The sequence below is a fragment of the Mya arenaria genome, chromosome 5 (assembly GCF_026914265.1).
Source record: "Mya arenaria isolate MELC-2E11 chromosome 5, ASM2691426v1".
Classification (NCBI taxonomy): Eukaryota; Metazoa; Mollusca; class Bivalvia; order Myida; family Myidae; genus Mya; species Mya arenaria.
In genome coordinates this window covers 20,549,248-20,567,607 of record NC_069126.1, presented here as the reverse complement: position 1 = coordinate 20,567,607, position 18,360 = coordinate 20,549,248, and the positions used below count along the sequence as shown (strand labels likewise).

Below are 18,360 nucleotides of genomic sequence, written 5' to 3'. Positions count from 1 at the left end.
ACAGGAAGGTAAACCATGGTACTGGGATTCACATGTCATAGGTAGTAAGATAAATTACTTACCTTAGGTTCATGATGACAAAAGTAATATTTTGTTATGACAAAGTCACAGTTTTTGATATATTGATAATCAACACAGGCGTTCATGTATAATCGAGCATATGCATTTCATAACCATTCGGCCTTCATCAGGTTGTATGTATATAATGAACAGGAAGTGACGTCAACATCAAATGACGTCAACGTTGATAACGTCAAAATATAGCATACATTTTTGCGCAAAATAATGTCTTATAGGATTTATAGAGATACAATTATACTGGTAAAATGCAATATAAATGCATAAACAAACATCAATAAACCAGTATAAACTATGCAACATTAAATAGGTTAAAAACAGTTATAAACCAGATTAATTTTGTGATTTTTTTAATTCTGCAAGAAGAATTAAAATAATATTTTTGAATTAATACCATTAGGAATGACTGTGCCAAGAATGTGCATCCATTTACTCTCATTTAATAATCGTTTCCAATTGTTCTCAATTTTATCAATTGGCATAAAAGAAAAATCATTGATACTGTGGTCAGGAGCATTAAAATGTTCAGACACATTTGTATATGAATCTGGAAAATGCTTTATATCAAACTTATGACTTTTTATTCTCTGACTGCATTTTTGTTGTGTCTGACCAACATATTGCTTTTTACATTTTTTGCAATTGATAACATATATGACACCTGTTGAAGAACAGGACAATTCATGATTTATCTTAAATTCTTTGCAAAAATATGTACTTGAAAATTTGTCATTTTCAAAAATAGTACAACAATGTGAACATCTGGATCTATTACATTTACATAAAATTGTGACAAGGAATTTTAATAATGTCTCATTTTAGGGTTTTTACCAGCCAATACCGGTGTTGTCCATGTGAAGTCCTACACATGTCTCCGAGGGGATGAAGCCTATACTCCATGTACACCACGACCAGTAACTGAATACACAAACAGCAGAACAGACATTTGAGTAAAAGAAAAATCAGATACCGTATTTAAAAAAAAATATATTTATGAAAAAATATTATTTTTTATACGAATTTTATGCATTATAATTGGCTTCTTTATAATTAAACCGTCATAAATAGAGGTAAATATGTATTTATATTATGGTATAACAAATCAATTATGCCCCATCACTTATAGGTAGGATGTTATACATGTGCCGTCCGTTTGTCTGTTTTGTGTCACATACTTTGTCTAGGCTATCCCCCTAAAAGTAATCTTTCAGTATTAATAAAACATACAGTAACATTCATAATTTATAAAGCATACAACTTACGTATTGCCTTTTGATTAGTTTTGAATTAAACATAAGAGTGGTGCATACTCGCTGACATAGGCTGACTTCATTAGTAAATCATTGCCGTCTCCTTTCGTCTGTTATTTCAATTGAACTACAATGAGTAATTTAAAACCCAGTCCTGTCTCTATTTTACACTTTCTGCCCTTTACAAGAACAGAACAGAACAGAACAGAACAGAACAGAACAGAACTTACAAGTCTCGGCCACAAGGCTATACACACATACTTGCCATAACAAACGCTTCTGATTTCGCTTAACAGTGCCAGCAGGTAGGGAGACATGGGTTTTTCTTCCGAAGTTATTCATTTTGATATCCACCTAAGATTTGCATTGATCAACAATTATAAATCTGCCTTATAAAATTTGACCAATTACTGACATACGCATTCAAAATTAAAATGGTTATAAAATTTTCATTTCAATTTCCTGCAGATTTCTGGCAATGGAGGACCAATCTTATCTGTTCATATATGTTTTCTATATTAAAAAGGAGAAAACATGATTGTAAAATCCATAAATGTTACAAAAAAATCAAAGAAAAACGGTCAATATCAGATACAAATAATTGAAGTCATTATTATCTTCTGGACATTAGCCAAATGGTTGCATGCAGGATCTAATTTAAAACACAGTCAATGCACGAGACTTTACGCAATTTTGTGAATTAGATATTCTATTAAGTTGAGAGGGTTATAAAGCCAACTAATACTTTGTCTGAACTGATACTTAAAGAATAAGTGCTTCCCACTTGTATTCTCATTGAAGTACTATATAACTGAGTTAATAAAACAAATCAAAATTAACTTATAGGTAGCAGGCTTAATATTAAAGTGGCAAATAAATCAAATGTTGAAATGAAACCAACGAAACAATTCATCACCGAACCAAGTATCACTTCACTCTTAAGAAAAACAGCTGAAAGGAAGATGCCATCAAAATGAATTAGATATACATATCAGCAGTCTTTTCTTTATGTAATGTAAAATGTGAGCGTGCCTCATCATGAAAGTTTAAATTCCCACACCCCTATTTATGCCCCCACAAAGTGGCGGCATATAGGGTTGCCCTTGTCCGTACGTACGTATGTCTGTCTGTACGTACGTACGTCCCGAAGATTGTTTCCGATCTAATTCTTGAAAACCGTTTGTCCAATCCTCACCAAACTTTAAACACATGTTTGTGACCATAATATCTTTATCAAGTTCGATAGTCATGGAAATCGCTTTAGTCATTTAGGAGTTACGGCCCTTTTTTGCCAAAAATACTTCAAAAATATATGTTTCCAATCTAATTCTTGAAAAGTATGTGTCCAATCCTCACCAAACTTTACATACATGATTGTGACCATAATATCTTGATCAAGTTCGATAGCCATGGAAATCGCTTTTGTCATTTAGGAGTTACGGCCCTTTATTTGCAAAAAAAGACTTGAAAAATACGTCCCGAAGATTGTTTCCGATCTAATTCTTGAAAACTGTTTGTCCAATCCTCACCAAACTTTTAACACATGTTTGTGACCATAATACCTTGATCAAGTTCGATAGCCATGGAAATCGCTTTAATCATTTAGGAGTTAGGGCCCTTTATTTCCCAACAATACTTAAAAAATATCTTATCCGATCTAATTTTTGAAAAGGATTTGCCCTTGTGCAGATTATCCTGAATAATCATTATGGCTTATTTTCTGTGACAAAAAATCGAAGTGGGGGCATCCGTGTCCTATGGACACATTTTTTAAACTGTCTTACCCTTTTACGAAAGATCGCCCTGGAACGTTCACGAAAAGGGCAATATAGACTAATAACTATCCTGCTCGGTTGGGAGCGTTCACTGAATGGGCAATAGCTAACCTGCTCAGTTGAGAGCGTTCACTGAATGGGCAATAGCTATCAGGCCCAATTGGGAGCGTTCACTGAATGGGCAATAGCTTACCTGCTCAGTTGAGAGCGTTCACGAAATGGACAATAGCTATCAGGCTCAGTTGGGAACGTTCACTGAATGGGCAATAGCTATCAGGCCCAGTTGGGAGCGTTCACTGAATGGGCAATAGCTTACCTGCTCAGTTGAGAGCGTTCACTATATGGTCAATAGCTAACCTGTTCAGTTGAGAGTGTTTACTTTATGGTCAATAGCTAACCTGTTCAGTTGAGAGTGTTCCCTAAATGGGCAATAGCTAACCTTCTCAGATGAGAGCGTTCACTAAATGGGCAATAGCTAACATGCTCAGATGAGAGCGTACACTTAATGGGCAATAGCTAACCTGCTTAGATGAGAGCGTTCACTAAATGGGCAATAGCTTATCTGCTCAGTTGAGAGCGTTCAATAAATGGGCAATAGCTAACCTTCTCAGATGATCAGTTGAGAGCGTTCACTAAATGGGCAATAGCTAACCTTCTCTGATGCTCAGTTGAGAGCGTCCACTTAATGGGCAATAGCTAACCTGCTCAGTTGAGAGCGTTCACTATATGGTCAATAGCTAACCTGTTCAGTTGAGAGTGTTCCCTAAATGGGCAATAGCTAACCTTCTCAGATGAGAGCGTTCACGAAATGGGCAATAGCTCACATGCTCAGTTGAGAGCGTTCACTAAATGGGCAATAGCTAACATGCTCAGATGATAACGTACACTAAATGGGCAATAGCTAACATGCTCAGATGAGAGCGTTCACTAAATGGGCAATAGCTAACCTTCTCAGTTGAGAGCGTTCACGAAATGGGCAATAACTAACCTTCTCAGATGCTCAGTTGAGAGCGTCCACTTAATGGGCAATAGCTAACCTGTTCAGTTGAGAGTGTTCCCTAAATGGGTAATAGCTAACCTTCTTAGATGAGAGCGTTCATGAAATGGGCAATAGCTTATCTGCTCAGTTGAGAGCGTTCACTAAATGGGCAATAGCTAACATGCGCAGATGATAGCGTACACTAAATGGACAATAGCTAACATGCTCAGATGAGAGCGTTCACTAAATGGGCAATAGCTTACCTGTTCAGTTGAGAGCGTTCACTGAATGGGCAATAGCTAACCTGCTCAGTTGAGAGCGTTCACTATATGGTCAATAGCTAACCTGTTCAGTTTAGAGTGTTCCCTAAATGGGCAATAGCTAACCTTCTCAGATGAGAGCGTTCACGAAATGGGCAATAGCTTACCTGCTCAGTTGAGAGCGTTCACTGAATGGACAATAGCTATCAGGCTCAGTTGGGAACGTTCACTGAATGGGCAATAGCTATCAGGCCCAGTTGGGAGCGTTCACTGAATGGACAATAGCTAACCTGCTCAGTTGAGAGCGTTCACTATATGGTCAATAGCTAACCTGTTCAGTTGAGAGTGTTCCCTAAATGGGCAATAGCTAACCTTCTCAGATGAGAGCGTTCACGAAATGGGCAATAGCTTATCTGCTCAGTTGAAAGCGTTCACTAAATGGGCAATAGCTAACATGCTCAGATGATAGCGTACACTAAATGGGCAATAGCTAACATGCTCAGATGAGAGCGTTCACGAAATGGGCAATAGCTAACCTTCTCAGATGCTCAGTTGAGAGCGTCCACTTAATGGGCAATAGCTAACCTGCTCAGTTGAGAGCGTTCACTATATGGTCAATAGCTAACCTGTTCAGTTGAGAGTGTTCCCTAAATGGGTAATAGCTAACCTTCTTAGATGAGAGCGTTCATGAAATGGGCAATAGCTTATCTGCTCAGTTGAGAGCGTTCACTAAATGGGCAATAGCTAACATGCACAGATGATAGCGTACACTAAATGGACAATAGCTAACATGCTCAGATGAGAGCGTTCACTAAATGGGCAATAGCTTACCTGTTCAGTTGAGAGCGTTCACTGAATGGGCAATAGTTAACCTGCTCAGTTGAGAGCGTTCACTATATGGTCAATAGCTAACCTGTTCAGTTGAGAGTGTTCCCTAAATGGGCAATAGCTAACCTTCTCAGATGAGAGCTTTCACGAAATGGGCAATAGCTTACCTGCTCAGTTGAGAGCGTTCACTGAATGGACAATAGCTATCAGGCTCAGTTGGGAACGTTCACTGAATGGGCAATAGCTATCAGGCCCAGTTGGGAGCGTTCACTGAATGGGCAATAGCTAACCTGCTCAGTTGAGAGCGTTCACTATATGGTCAATAGCTAACCTGTTCAGTTGAGAGTGTTCCCTAAATGGGCAATAGCTAACCTTCTCAGATGAGAGCGTTCACGAAATTGGCAATAGCTTATCTGCTCAGTTGAAAGCGTTCACTAAATGGGCAATAGCTAACATGCTCAGATGATAGCGTACACTAAATGGGCAATAGCTAACATGCTCAGATGAGAGCGTTCACTAAACGGGCAATAGCTAACCTGTTCAGTTGAGAGCGTTCACGAAATGGGCAATAGCTTATCTGCTCAGTTGAAAGCGTTCACTAAATGGGCAATAGCTAACATGCTCAGATGATAGCGTACACTAAATGGGCAATAGCTAACCTTCTCAGATGAGAGCGTTCACAAAATGGGCAATAGCAAGACTGTTCAGTTGAGAACGTTCACTAAATGGGCAATAGCTAATCTGCTCAGTTGAGAGCTGGTACTAAATGGGAAATAGCTGGACTGCTCAGTTGAAAACGTTCACTTAATGGGCATTAGCTAACCTGCTCAGTTGAGAGCGTGTACTAAATGGGCAGTAGCTAACATGCTCAGTTGAGAGCGTTCACTAAATGGACAGTAGCTAACATGCTCAGTTGAGAGCGTTCATTAAATGGACAATAGCTAATATACATAACATACTTGGCCCCAATATCAACAGTTCACACGTTCATAAGCAAATGTTATCGTTCGCCTTACAACAATGCAGTCAACAAATGTCGGGTATTACATTGAAACAAACAATTATCCTCTATATATACTTATTCAACTTTTCGCCGCCCTATCATGGCAAAGCAGCTGCTCCACGATTAAGCATCCAGGTTTACTTTTTCAGGATGAAAAACAAAATTATAGTATTACGAAAATAGCAACACAATTATTTTAGAAAACATTAATAACAAAAACATAAAATGAAGATTCCCAAATCTGCAAATGGAGTTCAACTATAAAAAAAATGTTTGCACCTACAAGGGATAACAATTTTCTAACGTGCGTTTAGAAATCACAATCAGATGTAACAAAAACAGCTTAGCATAACGGCATGGTTTTCAGGCATAGTAGATGTAAAACAGTATTCGCACAAAATATGACCAACAGCAGAGTATTGAAGTAATGAATACGAGGATTGGAATTTTGACCCTGCTACCCTTCAATAAAGACTTCGCACTGTGATTGTTACTGGGGAAAACAGCTAAACATTCACTACAACCTCTCACGATTAATCAATTATATACCTGATCAGCACTGCATTACATATTACGGTTATATTAAAGTAGCAAAGCTCTCGAACTTACTAGGCAGGAACAATGTTGACAGTTATAAAGCTGGAAATTTGAAATACTTTAGATCCAGCCCAGCAACAGCGGAGAAAAGCGAAGGAAAAATATCAAACATGGAGATACTTTTATAGTCATGAAAATGAAAATGCATATGTATATTATTGAAAATGACTCTAAAAGTATATACATATATATAAAAAAGTATGATGAGAGTAAAAAAAAAAGATGTGAAAATTTGGATGTTAAAGTAGTATCGCTCGTTTAATGAACTTAACAGCAAATTAAGAACAAATTACAAAGCAGAATGCATCAAATAGATACAAACTGCTACATGAACCTCGGATAATTGCCCGTAGGCAACGTTCAAAAAGCCGACAGTAATCGTCCATGAAGTTCAGTCTTGATTTTGACCAGAATCCGATTTGTTGATACTTATGGTAATTCAAAACCTTATTTGTTATTGCATCTTATATTTTAAAAAAAACGCTGCATGTTATAGTATGTGTCTGTCACGCATAATTAAAATAAACCTTGTATACACCCTCACTAGTTTTAATAAAACGTGTCCATTCATTGGTCGGTTGATTTGAAGGTAGCTTTCAAGCAATTCAAGGGAAGGAAGCGACTCTAGTTCCATGTGTTTTCCCACTAGCAATGACTTCCACTCATGTCAGTGTAGTTTGCGTTGAATTAGTAGATTTCAGTGTAGTTTGCGTTGAATTAGTAGATTTCAGTTCGACCGAGACCGAGACTAGTCGTAACTTCGTCAAAAGTTTCAATGTGATGAAATAGTACCTTAACTTATCATTGGTTGTTCCATTGGTATATACATGTAAATCATTCGGACGGTATGCTATACCTTATTTTAAATTTTATTTTAAAACATAGCTAATCTATTTTCTGCGTAATTGTAAAATTGCAATAGTATGAAGATGGGGTTAAAAGAACCTTTACATGGGGTCTAACGTAAATTATTTTTTGCGGAAACTTAGGTGAAGGAAATGTTATACATGTATACGGAACGAAATGGCGGTTTGTTGAAGTATTTTGGTGTTTTCGGGGGATATTCTGACTTTGTAAGTACAGTAACTTAATATCACTTTTATAACAATATAAATACGCCTACCCTGAGGCCAGAGGAGTGTTTCTACACTAGGTTCATGAGTTCTCAATCTGTTTATTAATTTATTAGTGTTTCAATATTCAAATTGTTAAAATCGGGATATTCAACCTGTAAACAATAGTTTTCCATGTACGTTTTATTTTTATAGCACACGTTAAAATGTTGGCTTTTCTTTGAAACCGATAAAATGTGTACATGAAGCTTAAGTCCCATATGTTCACCAAAGACAATATGACACATCTATGTTATTTGATGCATGACCCTTTATCATAACTTAAATTAAAGCCTCAGCGTCACTTAGGATTAAAAAAATAGAGAATAAAATTGAGTTAATATCTATTATTGAGCATCATGTAGTGTCTGATAATTCCCGAGGTCCACACGATGCCTAAGTAAACGAAATGTTTGGGAAATACCAACGAAATTCCAAACTGGTCCACTGACTTACAAGCATGAGGCAGATAAGTGGGCGGAACATAGCAACAATGTTGCTTAGTGAAAAATCGCAGATAGGTACTTGCTCATGTTTCTGTAAAATGCACTTTTTGTGCATGTCGAAATAAAGTGTGGTTAATCATAAGGAGTGTTAAAACTAAAATACTAAGAGCTGGAACCCCTCAACAAATGTTAATATTTACTCAAATATCGTCTTTGAAGACTTGGAGCAGGAGGTGCCTGTTGAAGACCACACTTGCCATGCTTTGTTGTTGCGAGATGTTATGAAATGTAAGCCCAAAATGTTGAAATATCACCAATATGCATCGAAGACCTCGTGACCTTGTGGATCAGATGTTGGGCAATCTGTTATTTCTTGACTTTATTGGCGCGGATTCGCATCCCACTTAAACCATTTCTTTAATACTGTAACTGTATTTGTTTTCTGCAACTTCAATATCATAGAGTTGAATAATTATCAAATTAGTGTATTTAGTATTTAAAGCTACATAGATTTTTAGGCATTCAGAAAGTCACGTAATATGAACATTTCGTAATGCCGTTGTGTACGCAAATTTTTTATTATACGTGGATTATACTTTTGGTTTTGTTGCATTTTGTAATTGCATTTTTTATCACTTTTGGGGTTAAAAATGTCAAGCAGCCATTTGGAAAAAATAAGTACATCTCTAAAACATAATGGGACTTAAATAACATTCCCATGTGCGTGAGAGTTTAAAGGACAAACATCGTCTTCCACTGGTGGTGTGTTTGTAAAATAGTAACTATTGATTATTGTTTAATGTCTTTATTACAGTTATGATTAATCTTTGTCTTTGGATATGTGTAGTTTCAGCCGTAGGAACCTTGTTGCCGAGCTAGCTCTATAGCAACATTGTGGTATCCGCTCGCGGATGGACTTGACTGGTCAGTGGTTCACTCCCCGGTCAGCGCTTTTGGTTTCACTTAGATATTGTCAGGAGTAATTTGGTTAAGCTTTAAAGCAATAGCGCAGTACGGGGCGTGTAGTGGTCAGTACAAGAATGTTTGCGGTCCGCTCACAAAAGAGGTAAAGGAGTGTAAGTCGGCCATTGCACTTCCAACATCCATCTCGCCTAGCCCTTCAGCGATGCGATTGTGGATCAAAACGTACAAGACCTTGTTTACAGTAAAGGACTGAGCAAATCGGGAGGTTAATTCTGACCAACATCTACACTACTCCCCAGCTAACCTTTTAAGGCCGATCAAGGCACTCCCGTCTTTTACCCCTGACACCAGTAAAGTAAACTTTGGCAAAACAGTGTGCCCGGTGTGGTTTCGAACACGGTGCTCTAGCGACTGAGCTATCCGCTAGGCTTGTTCTTAGCAACTTATGATACGTTAAGACGTTCAATCTCCGGTGTTGACATACATATTTGTTTTCACTTAATATGGATAGTCCCTGATAAATAAATTAAGGAATGTCGTTTGCCAACAGTGAGAGGAACATGATATTTCAAATCCTGGGTATTCAAAAAATTACAACATAAATATATGATTTAAAGTAACTTTATAAAATTACCAATCAGTCTGTGACTTCGTCATTCTAAACGACTTGACTTGAAAATAAGCTTGTAATTGTTTGTTTGTACATCAGAAATTAGTATAATAGGAAAGCGTGTTTCGTGCCTCTATTATGGTATAAGCTACCTTTCCAGGTCACGCATTGACTTAACTCATGCAAACGCAGTATTTGACATTCCAACAGCCGCCATGTTTGTTTATTTTCTAATGATACCAGCCTCACGCTGACGACGCGAACAATTATTTCTGCACAGTATCTTCAGACGCTCTGTATTGGGGTCACAGACTATGATCAGTGTTTTCAGACGCTCTGTATTGGGGTCGCTGACTATGATCAATGTATTAAGACGCTCTGTATTAGGGTCACTGACTATGATCAGTGTCTTCAGACGCTCTGTATTGGGGTCACTGATCAGTGTCTTCAAACGCTTTGTAATGGGGTAACTGATCAGTGTCTTCAGACGCTCTGTATTGGGGTCACTGATCAGTGTCTTCAGACGCTCTGTATTGTGGTCACAGACTATGATCAGTGTCTTCAGACGCTCTGTATCGAGGTCATTGATTATGATCAGTGTCTTCAGACGCTCTGTATTGGGGTCACTGACTATGATCAGTTTCTTCAGACGCTCTGTATTGGGGTCACTGATCAGTGTCTTCAGACGCTCTGTATTATGGTCACTGACTATGATCAGTGTCTTCAGACGCTCTGTATATTGGTCACTGACTATGATCAGTGTCTTCAGACGCTCTGTATCGAGGGCACTGACTTTGATCAGAGCGGCTAAACGATGGAGCATATTGTTGTTATTCCGGTTATGATTATATGTAAATGTAGTAAGAAATTTTATTGTCGACAATTTTCCTGTAATGAATATTTATTATGAAACAAAATACACGTACTTGTGCTAAAGTCGAAGACATTTATATATATTTATATATCTCATTTAATGAAACAAAATTAATTTACAATTATCCTATTTTTTCAGTTTTATACTGAATATTTGTCTATTTACGGGTTCAACCAATGGAATGTATACAAACTGACATATTACAAACATCTTTAACAATCTATATAACGTAATCACACTATCACATAATTGTAAAAATATATGTCGAACACTTTGACCTGACAATAGGCATTGATTAACATTGGTCATGGTAAAACACGGAATGTACAAGAGAAACAGATCAACCTTTTACTACGTATGTTGAGGACTTCACTTCAATACTATATAAAATTCTGCATTTTAAGTTTAATTCAAAACAATATCCGTTAGCAGGATATATGAGACGTGATACAGGTCGTCAGAAAGCGTCCTTTAATAATGTCCCCTATATATTCATCGAGTTATCTTTTCCAAGGAGGTCTAATATGAAGGGTAAAAAACAGGTACATGTCATGTGTGCACACCTGTGACTTTCAATCTTAGCTTGTACATGGTTTTTGTAAATCTTCATTCATTTTGTCTGATACCATAGGACAGGTTCAGAGAATATTGGAATACGTTAGTTGAATCTGACAATTGCAGTAAAAAATCGGGACTGTTGTAAGCCATGTAGCCTGAAAGGTCTGGTTAATTATGTCATATGTTTAAAATTATCACAGTTTAGAAGCTGTAAACATTATATTGGAATTGTGTATTAACTGATATGTTAACTCTCGTACACTTCGTGTCACATTGCAACAATATAATATACATGTATTGTAGATACACTATTCTACTCTATATTGAGCATTTATATTCCCATAACATTTCTCTAACAAAAACTATGTATCTAACAATAACAATTAAAATGAAAATAATCACTGTATACGTATGCAACACTTAATAATGAATATAATTGGTGTGTTCTTTATCTAATTAAAGTATTATGATTGTATATGAAAGCATTCGATAGCCATGTTTAACAATCAACTTCCAATAAATCACATTTTTGAGCGTGTGAAGATATAATATGTACATTTAGCAACATGAATGTCCTCGAAAATGAACATCATTTCCTCTTGGTTTATTCCAAATATAACAATTTACGAAAAGAATACCTAAAACCATATTTTTGCCATTGGCCAACAAAACAAAAACTCATTACAGTTATGTCAACCGACACAGAAGAACTGTGCAAAATATTAGTAAATTTTTATTTCATGCATTGTATTACGATCGAGAACTTAATAATGTTAAGCACAATTTGGCACTAAATAATCTACTTCTCTATTGGCTATGTATTTGCTCTTCACGATGATTTGTACATGATTTATTTCATATGTTATGTCTCATGGCTATAAATGTTGTAACATTCAATGCTGAATAAATTATATGTATGTATCTATGTAGGTATGTCATTAACATATGTTCATAAATCTAAAGTGTCAAGAAAAATCACGTAGGGATATCATGCGGAAGACGATCTTCTATGAAAGCCCATGACATAACGTCCACACAATGACGTCATCGTTATTTAAATTATAGAATCACGTGACATGTACTTCCGGGTCATTGTTATTGGTCACACATTGGATTTGGCACTGTAATACAAAGTGGGATAAGCTTTATTATACTAGCATGTGACAGTTGCTATTGTTTCCTAAGTTTCCTAATGAGAATGCTATTTACTTATTCCGGTCTTAACTTAATAAGCACCCAAGAGTTCCTCAATTAATTAGAAACATTCAGTTCTATTATAGCTTTGGTGTCCTCTACTTAATGCAGAGTCTACAAAATTATATCCCAGCTTTTGTATTGAAAATGTTTTAAACAAGAGCTGTCGTAGGACAGAGCGCTCGACTACACACCGCTTTGTCTTAGAAATGAATACAATAATGATGTAATATGTGCATGACAAAAGCATTAAAATGACAAAATAAAAAGTAAACAAACTTCACAATGTGACGAACCAGGGTTTTCAATTACTCAGATAAAAACTTCATCCTTCGTTGTGAGGTTCAGTAACTGTTTTTGTTTTCTATTTTTTATTAACAGTGACCTTTACTTTGACCCTTGGGGCCCCAAATGCAACCCCATGGAAGTCCTCAATAATGACTTCCTTCAAACCACGTTTGATCACAATGTGTCAACCCTAACTAAAGCAATTCAGTACCAAACGGTTATTGACTTTAACCCTACAACGGTGTATATCATTTTAATAACCAGGTTTTACTTTGGTTGAAAAGTGTGCCTGTCAAAAATAATAATAATAAAAAGAAAAGAAAAAAGGGCCAATCAAGGGCCATACTCTGTATTCCGGTTTAATATTGAGTTATATTACCTAATTGAGTGATGGCAATAAACAAAAATGTGAATTGTCAAGTGAATTTAATGAAAGGTATGGAAGGAATTAGTGAAAATCCCAACTCGCCTTTAATCTTTAACCAGGCACAATGTGCCCTAAAACTTTAACCTAAGTCAATCAGGGGCCATAATGTGCATTAATGATACTATTGAGTTATTTAATCAATTTAAAAATGGTCCTGAACAACTGTGTGAGGTATTAATTAATTAAAGAAAGGGTATTGGAGTTATCAGTGAGTGAAATTCCCAACTTAAAGCTGCACTCTAACAGATTTACCGTTTTTACATTATTTTAATATTTGTCGTGGAATTAGCAAATTTGTGCGCAAATAACTGCAAAGTAGTGATAAAAGATTGCTGACAAAATATAAGATCGCAGATTTTCATATTATTGTTCGAAAACTAATATTGTATGGCTTAAAGCGTTAATAACAGTTTAAGAAAAATGCATAAAACATAAAGTTTTGAACTTAAACAGAAAAATCTGTATTTTTTTGTCAGCAGTCTTGTATGAATGTTTAACATGCATCTTCACATAAATTGGCTCGTCCCAAGACAAACAATAAAAACAATTGTCAAAACGTTCAATCTGTGAGAGTGCAGCTTTAAAACCGGACGCCAAAGCCATATTCGGATCGAGTAGTAAAACCTCCTTATTCTTCGAAATGTCGAGCTAAAATAAGTTCTTACCTATGATTGATTGTTTAACAAAGCCGACTTCAAGGGGTTGGTTGCTGGAGGATAAAACATCAACATAGTTTATATGAATTGAATGTCCGTTGTTATTATTTTAAATTATATAGACTGTATGAATCGTGTGTCATTCTAATTATAAATTTTATCTACAAAGTTTACCACATTTTAATCCTAGCACTCCAGTTGTGCATGGTATAAGTATTGTTCATGGGTTATTTTTTTATCCGAATTATTTGTGATCAAAGCCAACGGTTCATTAATTAACAATAATTATTGACTGGGATTGGTGTTCACGTTAGTTGCTTACGGTATAGGCTGGATGGGGTGTTGGATCTGCATGTGGCCGCCGTATATGAAACTGCAAGAAGAAATTGATTGAAATATATGTGGTATATATTTTATATTTTCGATGCAAATGGGCTTAACGTTAACAAATATCTTTATTTTTGAAGTGTACTTGAAGAGTTATTGGCTTGGTCGGCATGGCTGTGTCACTCCATTGCAAAGCAAAATATACGTGGCGATCTTTTTAAATACAATAAGATAAGAGTAATACTAGGGTTTTAAGGTATGCGTGTTTTAAAAATATTCGTTTGCATTAACATTTTATTCTTCACAAATAATACATCTTCTTTCATCCCTGGTATAATACCCAAATCACAATACAAGATAATTTCATATTTCTTCTAAAGGAATAGTTCGTCTTACACTTTCATTTGGACCAATGTAGTTGTACAGGAAATCCCACGAGAAATTGGACTGTTGATTGTCATACACTGAAATTCAAGGTTCATAGTTTATTTTCCATAAGTATAATAATGATGATATATAAAACTCAAACTTTGCCGATTGCCGAAGATCTCTCTTAGTTGTTTGTTTTTGTTTTAAAATACAAAGCTGTAAATGGTTAGATAAACTGCTAATTTATACCCCCTCCTCCCACCACCATATGTTATAAGGCAATCATTCGAGTGAGCTGGTGTCAACATAAGACGTCAAGATCAACGTAAAAAATACCACATATCAAAAAGAAGTATTCGTTTTTATGAACGAATGTAAGACAAAAATATGACTTTTTAAAAAATATTTAAGCATCATGACTCTTAACATTATTCGTTCGTGTGTTATAGCCCTTGGTTTATGTAAGTTATAAACATTTAATAAGTGAAGTTATTATGGTAAATACACAGCTATTCTGTAACAATGTCAATTTCTTTTGCCATGTACTTGTAAAAGTATGATCAACTATCGGTAAGTCTTTTGTCTTCAGAATAACAATTATCAGCAACAGTGTTGATTATAAAGTATTAATACTAACAGTTCTAGTGGAACGAGTTGTTATAGCTTTGTTTAATAAGAAATAATGGTAACTTACTGTACTGTTCAGTCCGGATATTATCGGAATCCTTCGGGCGGCCCCGGCGGTTTTTATCTTCGGAGAACGAAGAGGATGATTCGTCATCCCACCGCTTGGGACCGGAAAAAGGGTCACGACGGCCCCACGTGTTGACCCTCACCGGCATGGTCCGCGGGAAGAATCCTTGGTTAAATGACTCTCTGACGATGAAGAAACAAAACTGATTTCAGGACTGCGTTCATACTATATACGTTCCAGAAAACAATGAGTTATATTTAATACTTTGTGAAACATTTACCCTTTTGATAAAAGAACAACAACCCGAATTTAAAGTGTACTAAAAACATTACTATGCCCAAAATTTGCGAATAACGAACATACGTGTGGGCAAAACTCCTTAACAACAAAAATTCTATTATTTTTTTTATATTGGTACAAGGTATTATAACTTCATTGTTTAAGAAGTTATATTGGTATAAGATATAGTCATTAAAAATTTCCGTTACCGGTCGTAGTCGCCATCCGAGGACAATCGTTTACGACAACGCGTACGGTAGACGTACACAATAGCCACGACTATAACAACTGCTGATAGAAGCCCCAATGGAATCCCCAGTCCGAGACCTAACATCAGGGATAGATTATCGTCCGTTTGTACAGGCCTGCAACGAGGAATTCAAGAATATACACCCCGTATATTTCTTTCAAACCTTCGATTTGTTACAGGATATAAACACAGTTCTCAAAGCGGCGAGTTGAAACGGATACTTTAAACATACATCTAAACAAGTAACGCGGTAATTGTCGTGGAAAGAGGCAAAGATGGATGGGTGGAGCGCACAAATCAGAACATCGCTCGTTCATTGTCGCCGAAAGATGCAAGGGAGGTAACACTTTACTGCGTTTGAGGTAGACACTGCAAGAAGTCTATATACTTTATGAATCCGACCCACAAATAAACTATCTCTAAGTTTGAGGTAGACACTGCAAGAAGTCTATATACTTTATGAATCCGACCCACAAATAAACTATCTCTAAGTTTGAGGTAGATACTGCAAGAAGTCTATATACTTTATGAATCCGAACCACAAATAAACTACCTCTAAGTTTGAGGTAGACACTGCAAGAAGTCTATATACTTTATGAATCCGACCCACAAATAAACTACCTCTAAGTTTGAGGTAGACACTGCAAGAAGTCTATATACTTTATGAATCCGACCCACAAATAAACTATCTCTAAGTTTGAGGTAGATACTGCAAGAAGTCTATATACTTTATGAATCCGACCCACAAATAAACTATCTCTAAGTTTGAGATAGATACTGCAAGAAGTCTATATACTTTATGAATCCGACCCACAAATAAACTATCTCTAAGTTTGAGGTAGACACTGCAAGAAGTCTATATACTTTATGAATCCGACCCACAAATAAACTATCTCTAAGTTTGAGGTAGATACTGCAAGAAGTCTATATACTTTATGAATCCGACCCACAAATAAACTATTTCTAAGTTTGAGGTAGATACTGCAAGAAGTCTATATACTTTATGAATCCGACCCACAAATAAACTATTTCTAAGTTTGAGGTAGATACTGCAAGAAGTCTATATACTTTATGAATCCGACCCACAAATAAACTATCTCTAAGTTTGAGGTAGACACTGCAAGAAGTCTATATACTTTATGAATCCGACCCACAAATAAACTATCTCTAAGTTTGAGGTAGACACTGCAAGAAGTCTATATACTTTATGAATCCGACCCACAAATAAACTATCTCTAAGTTTGAGGTAGATACTGCAAGAAGTCTATATACTTTATGAATCCGACCCACAAATAAACTATCTCTAAGTTTGAGGTAGATACTGCAAGAAGTCTATATACTTTATGAATCTGACCCACAAATAAACTATCTCTAAGTTTGAGGTAGACACTGCAAGAAGTCTATATACTTTATGAATCCGACCCACAAATAAACTATCTCTAAGTTTGAGGTAGACACTGCAAGAAGTCTATATACTTTATGAATCCGACCCACAAATAAACTATCTCTAAGTTTGAGATAGATACTGCAAGAAGTCTATATACTTTATGAATCCGACCCACAAATAAACTATCTCTAAGTTTGAGGTAGATACTGCAAGAAGTCTATATACTTTATGAATCCGACCCACAAATAAACTATCTCTAAGTTTGAGGTAGATACTGCAAGAAGTCTATATACTTTATGAATCCGACCCACAAATAAACTATCTCTAAGTTTGAGGTAGATACTGCAAGAAGTCTATATACTTTATGAATCCGACCCACAAATAAACTATCTCTAAGTTTGAGGTAGATACTGCAAGAAGTCTATATACTTTATGAATCCGACCCACAAATAAACTATCTCTAAGTTTGAGGTAGACACTGCAAGAAGTCTATATACTTTATGAATCCGACCCACAAATAAACTATCTCTAAGTTTGAGGTAGATACTGCAAGAAGTCTATATACTTTATGAATCCGACCCACAAATAAACTATCTCTAAGTTTGAGGTAGATACTGCAAGAAGTCTATATACTTTATGAATCCGACCCACAAATAAACTATCTCTAAGTTTGAGGTAGATACTGCAAAAAGTCTATATACTTTATGAATCCGACCCACAAATAAACTATCTCTAAGTTTGAGGTAGACACTGCAAGAAGTCTATATATTTTATGAATCCGACCCACAAATAAACTATCTCTAAGTTTGAGGTAGACACTGCAAGAAGTCTATATACTTTATGAATCCGACCCACAAATAAACTATCTCTAAGTTAGCATTAACATCGGTTACCCCATACAGAGTTTGTATCATTTAAAAGGTATTAGTATATTATTGTCATGTTTATGTTTTATACCAAATACGTCAATGGTTAAATATCTAGTTACATTGCCATGTGACCTAGATTTATTAAAATAAGCTATGTTTTACCCCTTGCATTATTTTTAGAATGTGTTTATCGGTTGTTGTTTTTAGATGTTCTAGAAGGTTCTATTTATATCATGTATAAACATTAAGAATAAACAAGATCTATATTTGATATAATTCGATAGGACGTTCTGAAGGATGTCTGTAGTGTGTTCTGGAACATCCTG

The 18,360-nt window shown here is 35.9% G+C and overlaps 1 protein-coding gene across 1 annotated transcript in view; it reads right to left on the bottom strand.

Annotated features, from left to right (window-relative positions):
• Positions 1 to 10,735: 10,735 nt before the first annotated feature.
• Positions 10,736 to 18,360, bottom strand: part of LOC128234850 (fibrillin-2-like) — a 40,439-nt gene continuing 32,814 nt past the window's right edge. The window contains exons 43-48 of the mRNA XM_052949393.1: positions 15,738 to 15,893; positions 15,250 to 15,431; positions 14,583 to 14,650; positions 14,182 to 14,232; positions 13,869 to 13,912; positions 10,736 to 12,415 (exon numbers count right to left, since the gene is read on the bottom strand). Of these exons, the coding sequence (XP_052805353.1) occupies positions 13,898 to 13,912; positions 14,182 to 14,232; positions 14,583 to 14,650; positions 15,250 to 15,431; positions 15,738 to 15,893 (472 nt within the window). The 3' untranslated portion in view covers positions 10,736 to 12,415; positions 13,869 to 13,897. The remainder of the gene's footprint in view (positions 12,416 to 13,868; positions 13,913 to 14,181; positions 14,233 to 14,582; positions 14,651 to 15,249; positions 15,432 to 15,737; positions 15,894 to 18,360) is intronic.